Raw genomic sequence first — 16,370 nt, 5'->3', positions numbered from 1 at the left:
TTTATTCCTCTCCTTGTCTGTCCCTTCCCTCTTCCTGTTTAGCATTCACTTTCTAATTTTGGGATTTAGGAGTTGCTCGTCTTTCTTCTCCTCCTTCTCTCCTCTCATCTCCTTTGGAAATGTAGCTATTTTGGATTTAACACCTCTCTCCCTCAATCACAGTCCTCTCCTCATCCAATATTTTTTCTACTTTCATCTTATGGTTTGCAAATCTCTCCTCTCCTCTCCTCTCCTCTCCTCTCCTCTCCTCTCCTCTCCTCTCCTCTCCTCTCCTCCAAAAAGCAGCTGACATGAAATGAAATACCTGTTTGAGAAGCTAAATAAGAAATCTGAATATCAAAGGCCTTCCTGTTGCTTGTGTGGGATTTAGTGTCTTTCTCCCTTTATCTCCCCAGGTGGTGTCCATGGGTCTGTACTTGGGAGAAACAGCCTATCTAAGGAGCAGCTGGAACATTTTAGACGGTTTCCTGGTCTTCGTGTCTCTCATTGACATTGTGGTGTCCATGGCAGGCGGGGCTAAGATTCTTGGGGTGCTCCGTGTTCTCAGGTTGCTCAGGACTCTACGTCCTCTCAGGTTAGAAGGGAACACTTCCATGGTTTCAGTCTCTTGGGGTGTTGGTTTGCCCTTCAGGACTACATTTGAAAGAGCTGCACATAGGCAAGCAAGAGGCACTTTGTCCTTCATAGCTGGGAAAATGTACACAATTTGGTCTGAATCACTAACTGTGCCAGTTTAAATTATATGATGTTGTTATATACATATAACAATATTAATAACACATACCTGCAGGGAAATATAGAGAATGCTGAGGTGGTAGAGGTGCGAAGAAGCTGTCTAAATCCTGTCCAAATCTTCCTGCCACAATTACATGCACACTACTGAATATAAAATGCAGGTCATGTTCTCTGAATGCAATTCAGCTGTGGAATATATCAAAAGGTTTTATTCTGCTAATTTTAATTGAGACTTTAAGCCTGGTTAACTTGGTCAGTATTGTTGATGATGACATGAGGAAGATGTTCAATATTGCTGAATGTCAGGGACTGTGAGGTGTAATGTGACCGAGGAAAAAAAAACTTTCGGAAATACAAGGCTTATCTCAGTAATCTGGGGGACTTATGTTCAAGACAGCATTTCCCAACCTTTTCTGGCTTGTGACCCCTCAAAATGAAGCAATGGTGACTTACTGTACAACTAATAGTCACATGTTGCATACAGTATGTTTAGGTAGGTAAATGAGTTGTGAGCAGTTCAATTTAACAGTTGATTGTCCTTCTCTAATTGTTTTTTTTTGTAAAATAATCTTTAACAGCCTGGAGAAGTAAAACTGTCCGTTAATTCAGAAGAAAAACAGCAAAGATTGGAGGAAAGTCTGAAAAAATAAAATTGATTTGGTATGGCTTTGCATTAATCATCTTGTGACACTTCAGATTTATCTTGTTACCTCTTGGGGGTTTCCAACCTCCAACCCCCAGGTTGGGAACCACTGGTTTAACATGTTTTTAACCATTCAGTGACTAACATATCATAAGAAAATAGCTGAGAGGAAGCTGGTGAACTAAGGTGAAGAGAGCTGAAATTGTATTCAACTGAGGTCATTTTAGGTCTGAATGAGCTCAGTCTGTGCTGTATATCATTACCACAAATGCACCATGGGACCCTAGACAGTCTTCCTCTTTTGTATATTTCTTCATTTAAACTATTGCACGTGTGTTAACCTCTTCCACTCCCCAAGGACGCCGGCATCCTTGGCTGACATTACTGTCTTTCAGAGGCTTTAGCAGGCTCAGTTTTAAAGCTACAGTAAAGATACTGGTATCATATGAATCCATTGGTACCAACGATGTCATGCTAGCTTGTCGGGAAGGGGGCTAAAAACACTCCAAAATCAGGCTAAATTTTGGACAGGGAAAACCTGGCATGGCCATTTTCAAAGGGGTCCCTTGACCTCTCACCTTGAGATATCTGAATGAAAATGGGTTCTATGGGTACCCATGAGTCTCCCCTTGACACACATGGCCACTTTATGCTAATCCAATGCAGTTTGTTGGCAAAAACCCTGCAGTTTTTTGCATGCAGTATTAAAGTGTTATTTTTGCCTATTCTAAAAATGGTGTTTTTGAATATTTCTGCGCACTGGGGTCCCTAAACAGTCTTGGATTTGCATAAATTTGGTCTGACTGGAAAGCTGAGACTCTTGTGAATTGATTGAGCCCAACTGTATTCATGTGTGAGGATGTTTGTCCCCACAGTAGCCATTTCATTGTAGTGAGACCATGTTTTTAAACTTGACCTCACTGTATAAAATAATGTATTTTGACCTCTAGGATGATCACAGCCTCATGAAACTTTAAAACCACAGACCTCTAGAGACCTAGAGAATTCAGAGGATGTATGGCTTTCCTAGGTATATTGACAATAAGGGGGTTTCTGAGCAATTGCCAGGAGAGAAGTGGTTGCCATCCAATCTCCAAAAAATGCAATCCTTACAGAAATCTCTAAATGTCAAAAGTTTTATAAAGCCAAATCACAGCATGAATTTTTCCATGGTGTTCCTCCAGGTCTAGGTGTATTAATGTGGTATTTTTGACCATTTTTATCAATGCTCGAGTGGTCAAAACTGGTTAAATTTCACACCAAATCTGTGTAACAAATGGTATCAACCCAAAAATTGCTGCAACAACTTATGAGACATAATTGAGCATGTAAATGGCCATCATATACTTCCATTATAATGTTCTAAGCCCTTATACACTCTAAACTTTTAAAATTTAAATAGGCATCTAACCAAAACACAATGTTCATTACAGATTTATTACTAGAAAAACTTGCTTACTGCATCTCAAATTAATCTTCAGGCTTCAGGCTTTCAGATGATGTATACAACTTCTATATCTCCTCCCCCAGAAATGGGTAGGGGGGCGTAAATGGAAGAGGTTAATATCATGTTGTTATATGTGCTGTCCTTTTAAGATAAATCAAAGCTAAAGTTACTTGGGGGAAATGCATACATGAGTAAAAGCAGTGTCATGTTAACTGCATCAAACAGAATGAGACAGTTTCCTTTTTCATCTATGCTCTTGATGATGATGACATATTTCTTTATATAAAAGTAGGTCTAAGAGTCATCATTTTTTAACTGTTTGGCTGGACCGCAACAGTGCGGCCAGCCCTACAAACATGAATGTCCATGACTGGCCTCTCTCACCCTCCCTCTTTGCCTCTCTGTATCTGTCTCACTCTCGGTCCTCCAGGGTGATCAGCAGGGCTCCAGGGCTGAAACTGGTAGTCGAGACCCTCATCACGTCTCTCAAGCCCATTGGCAACATTGTCCTCATCTGCTGTGCCTTCTTCATCATCTTTGGCATTCTTGGTGTTCAGGTAAATACAATCAAATGTGCATCTATATGCTCCCCACCTAACACTTTTTTTTCTGTCTTCCTTTCTTTTATTGATCACAGGATCTCACAAGCCTTTAACAATTTATGAGTAGTCTCTGTGAAATATTTAACAGGTCCTGAGGTGGTCAAACTATTGCACATATAATATTACCTAACATGGCAACCCCTGTCCTCACCTCTTTTAAGTTTTTAGAAAAGTAAAGTGGCTTAGAATTTGCTTTCTGGGGCACATTTATTCTTCTTATCATCTTATCTTTCATCTAGCACAAAAACTAAAACAAAAAAAAGAAAAGAAAGCTTAAACGTGAAGAGTGGAGAATATGAAATTAGGCTGTGACTGACCTTGTTTGCACCCACAAAGAAATCACAGTCTCACAGCATGGCTAAGATGGCTAATTAGAGCAGAATCTAACAGGAAGACGTATAAAAGTAACACATTGCAGTGCAAAAAAAAAATACAACAAATGAGAATAATTTTCAAAACAAAAAAGCTTTGGATGTGCAGATACTATCATAGCACATAACCATGTATTGTCCCAACCTTATCAACCCTCATACGTTGGAATAATTGATCACTTAACACTGACAGTTATGAGATTCAAGAACACAGAAAACTACAGTAAAAGGGTACAATTCAATTCAGACTTTAAGTTAGCACAATAAAATACAACGAAGAAAATAATAATAATAATAATAATAAATGCACAATATCAAAGAAAAGAAAAAGCATGAATATGGTAGGTACAATATGAATGTTAATATCATTTGTGCAAAATAACCCTGAATCTCAAATCTCTTTAACATTTTATTAAGCGAAGGTTCCCAAAATCTTGTATGAAAACCAGCTATATAAACAAGATTTATACATGTACAGTTATTAATAATAAAGGAAACAATAAACTTAAAAACATTTCTTTTTTTCTTAGGAAAAACCTTCAAAAAACTGTTTCCTAAGTGCTTCTGCGATTCAGTATTTACAATATTGGCACTTGAGAATATGTCATTTTTTTGTCCACCTTAAAGCTAAGTTCATTTATCTTGAGAACTTATAGCCGGCTTGTTTCTCCTCAATGTATTTCATCAGTGCAGTACCGTATTTTCTTTTGCATCTAGCTGTCAATCCCACCCTGTTCTTCCCCGCATCATTTCATGTTATTATTATCTCTGCATCTGCAGCTGTTATGAATTATTTTACTCACTCCCCTCTTTGATGTACTCAATATGGTTTAGAATTAAAAACATCTTCTGTCAGGAGGAAAACCAAACAGTTGATAATCATTAGGCTCCATCCGTACACGCGAGTTACATACGTTCAGCGCTAATTATGAAATTACTTTAAAAGCAGCGTGTTGTCACGACTTTATCAAAATTTACCTTTATGTGCCTCCGTGTCTCATTTTCTTCTCTGTGTGTGTTCTCCCTTCCCAGCTCTTCAAAGGCAAATTCTACTACTGTGTGGGTTTCGACGTGAAGAACATCACTAACAAATCCGACTGCCTGGCTGCCAACTACCGATGGGTTCACCACAAATACAATTTTGACAACCTTGGACAGGTACCAGAGAGAAGAAACTACATCCCTGACATCCTGTCAGGATTCCTTTTTTTGAAAATATTAATTCTGGATGTATAACACAAACAATCCCGCACATACTGATAAAAATAATAATAATGAAGGAAATTCTTCTAAATCTAGAGAAAAAAGATGAAAAAATACAAATTTTAAAAAGGTATGTTTTCCATATAGTCACAGGCAGTTTTTAATTAAGTCATATATATACTGACGATTAAAACAGAGGTGTGATGATGGAGGACAGACTCTGTATGAGATGACATTATTAATTATCTCTTATTACTAGTAAACAGTCAGTGGTAAAAGTCCAAAAGACACAGGAAGAGTTTTAAGTCACCACAGCAGTTTGTTTGGAGCCAGTAAGCATATACTGCATTGCTGCTACCAAGGCCGTACCCAATAGCAATGGGCACTTAGCATTAAATTTGTCAAAAAATAATAAATTAGCAAGCAAGTAAGACATTGCTATTGTAGATAGATGAATTCCTCAGGTAGTTTTGAGCATAAAATGAAATGTGTCTTTGAGAATTGTTACTTTGTTATTTTGCCTTCAGTCATATTTTCATGGCAGGCACTTTAGTAATAACCAGTATTATCAATCAGTTCAGAACTAAATAAAGTTTTGTGGTTCGTCTGTGTTTTATGTGTATGATTTTATGTGTGTATTTATGTGTCCTCCCGCAGGCTCTGATGTCCCTGTTTGTGCTGGCCTCCAAAGACGGCTGGGTCAACATCATGTACCATGGACTGGATGCAGTGGGGATAGACCAGCAGGTAATAACATACACATACTTTAGACATACAGTATACAGTACACAACACTGGTGCAATTGTTGTGTAATTACACTTGAGTATAGCGACTGAGTACAGAAAGTGTAGTACTCCTTATTTGCCATCTATCTATCCATTTTCTGCCACTTATCTGGGTCCAGTTCGCAATGCAAGCAATCATCTTGCACGTCCTAGGGAATCCCAGACGTTCTCAAGCTAGATGGGATAGAAAAAAAAAATCCCTTCGTCTGGTCTGTCCTGGGATCTCCTCCCAGTTGGGAGGTGGCAACCTGATGTCCTTATCAGATGCCAAAACCAACTGAGCTAGCTCCTATAGAAGCAAAGGAGCATCAGCTCTACTCCAAGCTCCTCCTGCGAATTCAAATCATACTTTCCCCTTAAAACTTGTTCAATTTCATGTCATCTCTGTTTACTCTCTCCCAATGTTTTTGCATCTATCTCCACTGTCAATCAAATGAAGTAAAAAGTGCCAAAAGGAAAACAAGCACAAAACCCCCGTCAAAGGAAAGTTTTTTGAGCCACTTGTATCTGTGATTTTATACTTCAGTTAGTTGCTCAAAGCTCATGACAGTGGGTGAGCACTGGATTAAAGAACATGTGGAAAATTGAGAGCTTTGCCTTAAGCCTCAGCTCCCTCTTCACCATGACAGCCCAGTAAAACATCCATACGATTGCAGATGCTGCAATAACCTGCTTGTTTATCTCATGTTCCATCATACCCTCAAGTATCAACTCCTTTCTCCTCGGTCCAGGTGTTATCATTGTATTGTCAGTCAGTAAAGACCGAAGCGTTGGTGGACTAAAACTTTCGTTATTTTCATCCATTGCATTTTATTAAACAATTTAGCCATTCTGCCGACCCTGATGTATTATAAACCACTTCAGTGGAGTTCAGAATTTCAGTAAGCTTCCCTTTAACCTCACTAATTATGCACACAGGCTCACACGTGACGTAAAAGTCAGACGCCACGATGCAAATTAGTCTTTTTAAGTGGCTACAAAGTGAACAGATTTGCTTTAGAATTGGTTTTATTTGAAAATCTATTAGGGAATCTATTAAAAGAGGGGGCATTATTCCGAATGATTCAGTTTCTCCGCCTCGAGGAGAAACCTCACTGCAGTCCAACATGGCACTGAATGACTAATCCCATTTGCACTCCACCCTGCGCTTTCAACACTCAACACTCTTCCAAATTGAAAATCTGACTCTCATCTCCGGTTTTATTGCATCTGAACTTGATTTTTGTTTTGTAATGACTCCATCCAGTAACTACCTCCAAACCCAATTATCCTGATCTTTTTCTTCACATTGTCTTCCCTTCCCCTGTCCTCCTTTATGACTACTGGCAGATTGAAGTATTTTGGACTGTAGTGGTTGTTGAGTGGCTTAGTTAATTGGACAACTGTCTAGAGGGAGACGCTTGCCCTCACTCACTGCTTATTACATGTATTAGGATAATAAACTAATCCAGAATCCTAAAAGAATACATTTTTATCTAATTATCACCTTTAAGCCTATGTCATATTAGTCCTCTGGATTATTGCACATATGAAATACTATAATACATTTCTGAACAAACCAAGATGTGCAGTAGTTTTACATACTAATAAAGCTCGACTGTATACTCTGCACTCAACCACATTAATAGTACCATCACATAATATCCTTCTATTATCTAGCATATCTGCTTATTCTGTGCAGGATTGCACGGTACTACAGAGGCTATCCCAGCTCTCATTAGATGAAAGGCAGAAAGGCATGAAAGGCCCTTGGCTAGTCACCAGTCAAGGGTCACCAGGGTTAACACATATAGACAGCAATTCACACCTACTTGCAATTCATCGATTTCCTTAACATGCATGCCGTGGACCATGGGAGACCGGATCAAACTCTAACTCCACTTCAGCTGATGTATTCAAACTCAGGACCTTCGTGCTGTGAGACGATAATACCAATTAGCCAGTGTACCACCCCATTATAGTGCAGTGTTTAACAGTGTAATGTCAAAACAATATAAAGCATTTGCAGCAAACATGTGGAAACCCTGCTTTCAGATATTATAAGTAAATAAGTTTATTAACATATCTGCAATGTCTGGTGCGATCCACCATTAGCAAGAATCCCAGCCCCTCTCATCTTTCACCCTCACTGTTTTTATCTCATTCCATGTCTTCAAAATCCATATTTTACCATCCTCATGAATATTGAATATTGAATTGTCTTTTGCAGTTTTTTTTTTCAAACTAACTAGCGTTAGTTTGGTCCAACATCTGAAGTATGTGCATGTCTTAATATTGATACTGGAAACAGCTCAGTCTGTATGATGGCATGCCTATTATCTGGGACAGTCCCATTCCCATATGGAGTATTCGATCAAGTATTGTATATCAGTGTTTCCCCTAGATTGACGTCCTTGGCCTGGTGGGGGGCCAAAGAAGTCAACCTCTCTGTTAAGCGTCTTCAGGTTAGCTAACCCATTGTTGCTAACTTTGGAGCTAACAACCTTCACTTTTCCAGCAGCTGGAGAAACAACAGATGTGACTTTTCTTGGTTTTGACAAGCTGCAGCATTTATTAACTGACACACTGTTGTCTGTACTGTACATTTACTGCCAGACTGACAACTTACTGCTAACCTTTTCCTCCGCTCACATTCACTGTCACTTTTCTGCCGCTCGCTCTCTCACTCAACCACTCACTCACCTGCTACGCCATATTTTACGTACTGCCCTATTCCTTAAAAGGAGCTACCAAGAGTTTCCTAGGCAACGACACAGAGGTTAACTCATGTTTCGGGAACAGTGCTACACAGAAGCTCCCAAACACTATTGATTTCCGAATGAATGGATATTTGGCGTTATTACTGGCATTAAAAAATATTTTTTTAGCCTGGCGGGGGTTCTCGTTGGCCTGGCGTGCCACCTGGCATGTACTACTATAGGGGAAACACTGCTGTATATCTGCGTATACAATCATTAAACTCACATTATGTTCAACGTGTTCAACCAATATTCAGCTGTTGTAAGTTAAACATTTTACTTAACATCCTTACATAACTTCTTGATAGTCAACCTCAAAGTTATTGATTAAAATGGACATTCTGTTGGTAGCTTGGAGGTTTCCAGGGGTGGCTCTACCCACCTCAAGCCTCCTCTCTGTTCCTTCGATATATTTTCTACCTACTCTACCCTTTGCGACTTATGAAACTTAAAATCTGTCTATTCTTCCTCTTTTAGATCATACACTATATATCTTTCTCTCTCTGCTTTTGCTTCCCTCTTCTCCATCACTGAACTCTTCGTATTTTTGTCCTTCTGCTCTATCCTCCCCTTTCACTTTTCCTGGTAACCCGTCTCATGTCTTTCCTCTGTTCTTCCCTCCATCCTCTTCCCTCTCTTCTCCCAACTTCCTCTTCTTCCTCTATAGCCGGTGACAAACAACAACCCATGGATGCTGCTCTACTTCATCTCCTTCCTCCTGATCGTCAGCTTCTTCGTCCTCAATATGTTCGTGGGCGTCGTGGTGGAGAACTTCCACAAGTGTCGGCAGCACCAGGAGGTGGAGGAGGCCAGGCGCCGCGAGGAGAAACGCCAGCGCCGCATGGAGAAGAAGAGGAGGAGTAAGAGAGTCAGGGAACAAGGAGAAAGAAAAGCAGACGGAAGGAAGTAGGAGGGATGAGGATAATGGTTGTAGGGATGTGGTTAAGGGAGGAGTGGCGGCTTTGAAGCTTTGGGGGAGAGATGAGAAGAAGGATTAGTTAGGGAAATTGGTGTGAAATGAAAAAAGGAATGGGAAGTTGGAGGAGGAGGAAGGAAAGAGAAGACATATATAAAAACTCTACAAAATCCTAAATTATTTGTTGGTATTTATGATAATAATGAATCTATGAATTTCCTCATAAATTGTTTGTCTACTATTTTATAATATATTACAATTTGGCATGTTATTGAAAAGACTTGAAGCTTTGGATAGACAGTACTCCTTCCAAATGGCACATGTCCAAGACTTCTAATTTGATTTTTTATATTACACATCCTCAATGATATGACTTGAATGAGTCATTTTTTTCAGCTCATTTAAAACTACTTAACCTCCCTCACACACATTTATCAAACTTTTTCTCTTCATATTAACCCATAGTTTTATCTTCCTCTCCCTCCCCCCTCTCTTTCTTTACTTCATTTGCTCTGCCCCTCGTTTCCCACCTCTTTTGGCGTAAATAAATTATTCTGTTTGCACCTTGCATTGCTTTGCCCATGCTCCTTTTCTCCTTTTTAAATCAAACATCCATCTCTCTCACTTCTCTGTATTGCATTTTCCCTCACTTGTTTCCCTTTTCCTTTCATTCCCCCCCTCTATTATTAATTTTCCCTCCATTATTCCCATCTAGTCTTTCATTTTTCCTTGATTACATGCTTACATTTTTCAACAATCACCCTCCATATCTAAAATTCCTCTGTCAGTATATCCATTCGTCTTTTTTCTTGCCTTACCACCAATCTAAACTGTTTTCTCCCTTTTACCTCGTCTTTCATATTTCTTCATCTCTTCCTTTGTTGTTTACTTTTTCTCTCTCCAGAGGCCCAGAAGCTGCCGTACTATGCATCCTACGGTCCAGCTCGGCTGGCTATCCACACTTTATGCACCAGCCACTATCTGGATCTGGTCATCACTTTCATCATCTGTATCAATGTCATCACTATGTCTCTGGAGCACTACAGCCAGCCACAGGTGAGAGTAAGGATGTGGGTGTCGGACACAGACAGACAGAGCAGGCTTTTTAAGGGGTTTCTGAGTAGGTGGTGATACACCATCTGTGCATAGTTTTTTTTTGTTGTTGTTTTTTTTTTTTGTTTTTTTTTAAATGGGCACTCCCAGAGGCAGACTGCCAACCTGCTGCTCTGAATCAGCAGCGAAAACAGCCAACAACCAAAACATTTATCCACATGCTGGAATACAAACAACCTGGCAGAAAGGGGTATTAGTTATGTAAAATGCTCCTCAGAGAGGAGAGACAGAGATGCTCTGAGGTGTAAAAAAAAAATCTATTTGGGTTAAACCTCAACAAACAGGCCTTTAGTTTGAAAGAAGAAAAATATACCAGTATATGATATGGTGAATAATAACAAGGGAGAATTTGTGAGGGTCAATTATTATAGCTTTGGGTTACAGATAAATGACATTTTTTATGCAGTAACAGAACACATCACATGCTGCCTTCATGTCATAGAAATAATCTATAACTTATTTCACACTTCATTAGGCCTATACTTTCTTATGCAGGCAGAAATGGAAATGGTTGTATAAGGCACTGTAGAAAAGACATACCATAAATTAGACCATTTGAAAGTGTAGGAGAAACAATTCTTTAGTTTTTAATATGATAACACACTCAGTTCCCCCCCTTAAATTTTCTACAAGTGCTGCCAGTTTTATGGCTATATAACACTGACTGTAGCCCAGTGAAAACCAGTTAGCTCGTTAAAATGGCAGGAGGTTAGGCTCCTAGGTTCTGAAAAAGTGGTTATTCAACCTAAAACATTGAGGATTTTGAGGAAATCAACAAATAAGACTATCCTTGTCTCCAGAGCAGTTCTGCCTTTAAATAATTATTTGCAGCAGTAGACATTTAACCCTGCAGTAATCTACCCAGAAAACAACTCTTGCTAGCTTAAGTGTTCAAAATAAACCTTCCATTTCCTTATCTCATAATTTTAATGCTTTCTTCACATGCTCATTATAAAACTAACTTAGCTTAAGTATGGTTGATTAAGATTTTGGACATTTTGGAAAATATGCTTATTCATTTTCTGGCAGAGAGTTAGATGAAATGAGACTCTAATGGCTGCATGCTAAATATGAAGCTAAACCTAGCAGCCGGTTAGCTTAGCATAAATGCAGGAAACAGGAGGAAGTTGCTAGCTTGGCTCTGTCCAAAGGTAACATAATCTGCCAACCGGCACCTCTAAAGCTCACTGATTAACAAAACTAACAACATTAACTGAAATGTAAAAAAAAAACAACAACTAGTTATTACCAAGCTAAGCTAACTGACTGCTGGCTGTAGCTCAATCTGGCTGTAATAGCTGTGATAACAAGGTTTAATTATGTGCATTGAACATTACAAGCTTTTCATTATTTGAATCATGAAGCCCATTTCTTTCTGACTCATTAATACCAGTGTACAAGAAAAAAAAAATGTCTTTTCTTCCCTAGAGTCTGACATAATTTAGTTGTCTGTCTCCATTAAGCTCTCTTCTATTAAAAGAGATTCTTTGGCAAGATCCTCACACTGACAAAACAGATTCACCGAACAACAACTCTCATCCTTACTTGTTATGCTATTTTCATTCTGCTTCTTTCAGAAAAGGTTATTTTTGTGACGTGAGAAAATGTACTGTAGAGAAATATAAAAAACAAGACAAAGAAGTGGTTAAGTTATGAACTAAGATACAACAAAGGATGTTTCATTGTTTTATTTCCATTACGATCAGAGATAGGGGAGATATCTATTGCTGCTGCTGTCTTAATTTTTTTCCTAACTTCTGTCCTTTTTTTTGCATCTCAGTCTTTGGAGACTGCACTGAAGTACTGCAACTACTTTTTCACCTCCACCTTTGTGATCGAGGCGTCCCTGAAGCTGGTGGCCTTTGGCTTTCGACGCTTCTTTAAGGACAGGTACGGTGGAGACACTCCCAGCTGTACATATTTGTTTTGGTGAGGTATATGAAGCTGTTCTGTGTTATTATTTACTGTAAAAACTTAACAGCGTCAATATTGTATGTGTCTGCACTGAGACAAAATGCACGCTGAACATATCGTTTAGTCTGTGCCAAGTTCCTAAATATCTTACAGTAGCAGGTGTGCATACATTTTCCCAATATAGAGGTAAACATAAATACCTTGAAATCCTGGAACTTGACATGAATAATCTGCACATACCACAAGAATGGGTCTTGTTCTTTAGTGAGAAGTAGTGTGAGGGTGGTGCAGTGTCAGCAGCGATGCAGGCGTTGTGCTGAACTGTCACGGTGAAGAGGGAGCTTATTTTCAAAGCAAAGCTCTCGTTTTGAAGCTACATTCAAACCCTCAGTCATGAGTAGTGACAGAAAGAATGAGAACACAAATTCAAGCAGCAAAAAAAAATTGTTTCCTTCCCTGTCCCCGAAAAGGTGAGGAGCTCATTGTGGAGCTGATGCTATTTAAAGCTTGAACATACTTCTCCAGTCTGATTGTACGGAGATCAACCAATACGCCTGTTTGATGCTCGAGTTCGCACAGTACATGAGATTTATGAGGTGTTGGCTTCAGATGCTCTGCAAGCCTCTGCAACCTATGGTTACCCATAACACCCTTATCTACCTAAACTGGCAGAGATGTTTATGCGTAGCTTCAGGATACCATAATTCTAGCCTGAGATAGATAGATATATAGATCAATGAAGAAAAAATATTCATTATAAAAGGATTTGGATCTTCAATATCACTAATGATGTCTAAACTATGAGCGTTGTCTTTGATTAAACCATTTGGTCAAATATGACATTCTCTCTGCAGATTATTCTGAAAAAAGATGGTGATGATATTATTTCAAGAATTTTATATTGAATTATTAAAAAATAGTGCAGTGCAAAACATGCCTGTTCAGAGGGGGCCGATTGCTTCGCCTCTGGCCACTAATTCAACACATAGCAAAAAAAATGAATACAGTTGATGTGAGGTGTGAATGAGTATATACACCAACAACATGCAAGAAACTGAGCACTTCCAAAACCTGAACGCCTCCTGTTTAGTCACTCGCTGCCGATCTGCTAGACGTGCTGCTAAAGCTATGCTTTCTGTCTAGGGTAAGAGTGTCCATTATTGATTAAAAGCTCTGTTTTCGCTGTCTTCTTTTCTCTTTTTAGAGCACTTTTCTCTGACTTGTGTCACACCTCGTCTCTGATCTCTCCCTGACATGCTGGCATCAGTCCCTAGAGCCCTGAAGCTCCACCCTGGGTTTATTCAAAGTTTATTAATATTAAACATATTGCGGGTCTAAATTGCATCAAATTTGACACTGTGCACTCCCTCGGGTCCCCAGCCATACACCCACCAAGTGTGGAGTTGATCAGATGAACAGTTCAAGAGATACTCGAAGGACATACAGATATTCCTTCCTTTAGTAGAGAGATAGATACTTTATCAAAACACTAGGTTTACTGTCTAATTAAGCCGAATAAATGATTCATTAATGCCGTGCAGGTGCAGAAAGTTTGAATTTTAATAGATTTCAATATCTAATGTCGCACCCTTACACCTTAACAATCCAGTAAGGGGATTCTTTTTCAGCCACATGTTACACGCTTGTGGAGCAGCTGTGATGGTGATGGTGAATATTATTTGAGATACCCCGCTATGTAGATTTTTATTATTGCTGCTTCCGATCCGTTTCTAGAATTGTGCCGGAGGAAATTGCTATTAGTTATTTCTGCCCTCCATCTTTTCGAAATGATTCCTCCCGACCTATTTTAGTGCTCTTCGCCTGTCTCTCTGTCTGTCTCTTCCCCTTTATCTCTTCCTGTAAACAAACATTTATAGGCAACCTCTTTATTTTCCTTGTATTTAATTTTATTTTCTGTCCGACTCTACCCCGTCGTTGTTTTCCGCCTTAACGCTACTGTATGTCCTGGCTTTATTAGGTGACCCTGTTTTTGTGTGTGTTTACACCCTGTGAGCCTGGTGTGCACCAGTTCTGCTGCTCTGGAGCAGAGATATTATCTAGGACGAGACACATTAACTGTGGAGGAACATACCCCAGGCAGCAATTTTGCAGTAAAATTGAGATAAAAAAAGTAACTTTACTAGATAAAAAAAGTGGATTATGTATTTAAGGAAGTGTCACCGCTTTTTAAACTACTGTCCTCACTGGCCGAGAGGTTACTCTACAGTATGGCTTAGATGGAGGTTTGACCAAAGGTGGTTTTGGCAGTTGGACAAGTTTTTACCACTCCCTTTTCTTATTCTTTCATAATATAGCCCAGGGCCAGGTGAAATCAGAGTTAGTCTATTTAAAAATGTTGTAGCTGGAACGGCTTGGCAGGAAGTTCAAGAAGCCTGGAGTAACACAGAGTAGTAATTAGAGTACGATGTCCTGTGCTCTGTGGTATCTTTTGGCACGCTTTGTGAATCAACCTCATGACCGCCGAACACCCACACTAGTTGAACTTGATTTTGAAGAAGCAACAATGGAGCAGAAACCTTGTTTGCCGTTTTTTAAATGGGCTTTGGATTATGTGCCTTTGATCATTTCATTTATGCTCAGCGATAGTGGCAGCAGCCAGGATCATGTTCAAACATTACCACATACAGCTCGTTGTTCAAGACACGAGATAACAAACACAGGAAGTAACAGTCCTGAGGCTGCAAGGTTTGCATAGTATTGAAAGTGATCTTCTAGTGTCAACATAAATATTCATGATAGCAGCCGGCCTTCCAGTGTGATGGGCTGTTACCCATTCTTCTGCCAAGTCACTTGTGGGAGAATCATGCAAATTATGCATAAAGTTGATGTTGAATATTAATATTCATTGGAAAATTAACATAACATAGAACCTGAAACGTGTAGGCATGAAGTCCTGATCCACATACCAAGTTAAGACTCCAGATATTTATTTAATAGATATTTAATTTATGTCCAAATTCTGCAGATTATGGTGGAAAATTCATTGTATGTGTGTGTGTGTGTGTGTGTGTGTGTGTGTGTGTGTGTGTGTGTGTGTGTGTGTGTGTGTGTGTGTTGGTGTGTAGGTGGAACCAGTTGGACTTGGCCATTGTGCTGCTGTCAGTGATGGGCATCACACTGGAGGAGATCGAGATAAATGCCTCCCTCCCCATCAACCCCACCATCATCAGGATCATGAGGGTGCTCAGGATAGCACGAGGTACACACACACACACACACACACACACACACACACACACACACACACACACACATGCTGAAATTAGCACTGTCAAACCAAGATTACATGTGCTGTAAATTCTCAAATAGTGGCTGCGGCCTTTATTTACTTCAAGCCTGTATGTGAAACAGGCTTATATTAGAGACAGATCTTTATTTCTAATTTTCCCTGTTTCTTAAGTGTATAATATTAGATTTTAGTAAGAATTTGTTGTTGATTATTTTTGCTGAAAACTCAACGTTTCCCTTCAAGTATTCCACTAAGAAATGTATACAACTTGGCAAAAACAGAAGCTTTTTCATATCCTAGATGTATTTTTGATAGATTGCCCTTCCAATGAGTTGTTTAGTACAGCATATAGTGAGGCCTCAGACTTCTTTTTTAATAAAAGTCCATTTTTTTCAATTTCTCTAAAGGCAAAAACACACCCATCACACCACATCAACCCAATTCATTGTGAAGCTATTTTTTTATATCTAGCTGTCTGTCACTTTTGTTTGCATGGAACAGGTAATTTGCATTTTGAGACTGTGAGCCAGTTTCAGCAAACTCTGGGAAAGAGATTTGTCATTTACAGTCCCATTGTTGCAAAGCTGATAATCCATTTCTATCCTTCAATCTCTTTCATCTTCACTGTGACTCTAACTTGACACCTTTGTTC

General features: G+C 39.2%; 1 protein-coding gene across 1 annotated transcript in view; it reads left to right on the top strand.

The window, feature by feature from the left end:
• The window catches only part of LOC121908360 (voltage-dependent T-type calcium channel subunit alpha-1I-like), a 222,922-nt gene that overhangs the window by 166,008 nt on the left and 40,544 nt on the right, over window positions 1-16,370 (top strand). Inside the window, exons 22-29 of the mRNA XM_042428302.1 lie at window positions 396-574; window positions 3,256-3,382; window positions 4,831-4,956; window positions 5,659-5,748; window positions 9,193-9,385; window positions 10,346-10,497; window positions 12,335-12,444; window positions 15,555-15,688. Of these exons, the coding sequence (XP_042284236.1) occupies window positions 396-574; window positions 3,256-3,382; window positions 4,831-4,956; window positions 5,659-5,748; window positions 9,193-9,385; window positions 10,346-10,497; window positions 12,335-12,444; window positions 15,555-15,688 (1,111 nt within the window). The remainder of the gene's footprint in view (window positions 1-395; window positions 575-3,255; window positions 3,383-4,830; window positions 4,957-5,658; window positions 5,749-9,192; window positions 9,386-10,345; window positions 10,498-12,334; window positions 12,445-15,554; window positions 15,689-16,370) is intronic.

Source organism: Thunnus maccoyii, chromosome 2 (genome assembly GCF_910596095.1).
Source record: "Thunnus maccoyii chromosome 2, fThuMac1.1, whole genome shotgun sequence".
Classification (NCBI taxonomy): domain Eukaryota; kingdom Metazoa; phylum Chordata; class Actinopteri; order Scombriformes; family Scombridae; genus Thunnus; species Thunnus maccoyii.
Note: the sequence above shows the minus strand (reverse complement) of the source record. Positions and strands in the feature narration are given on the sequence as shown.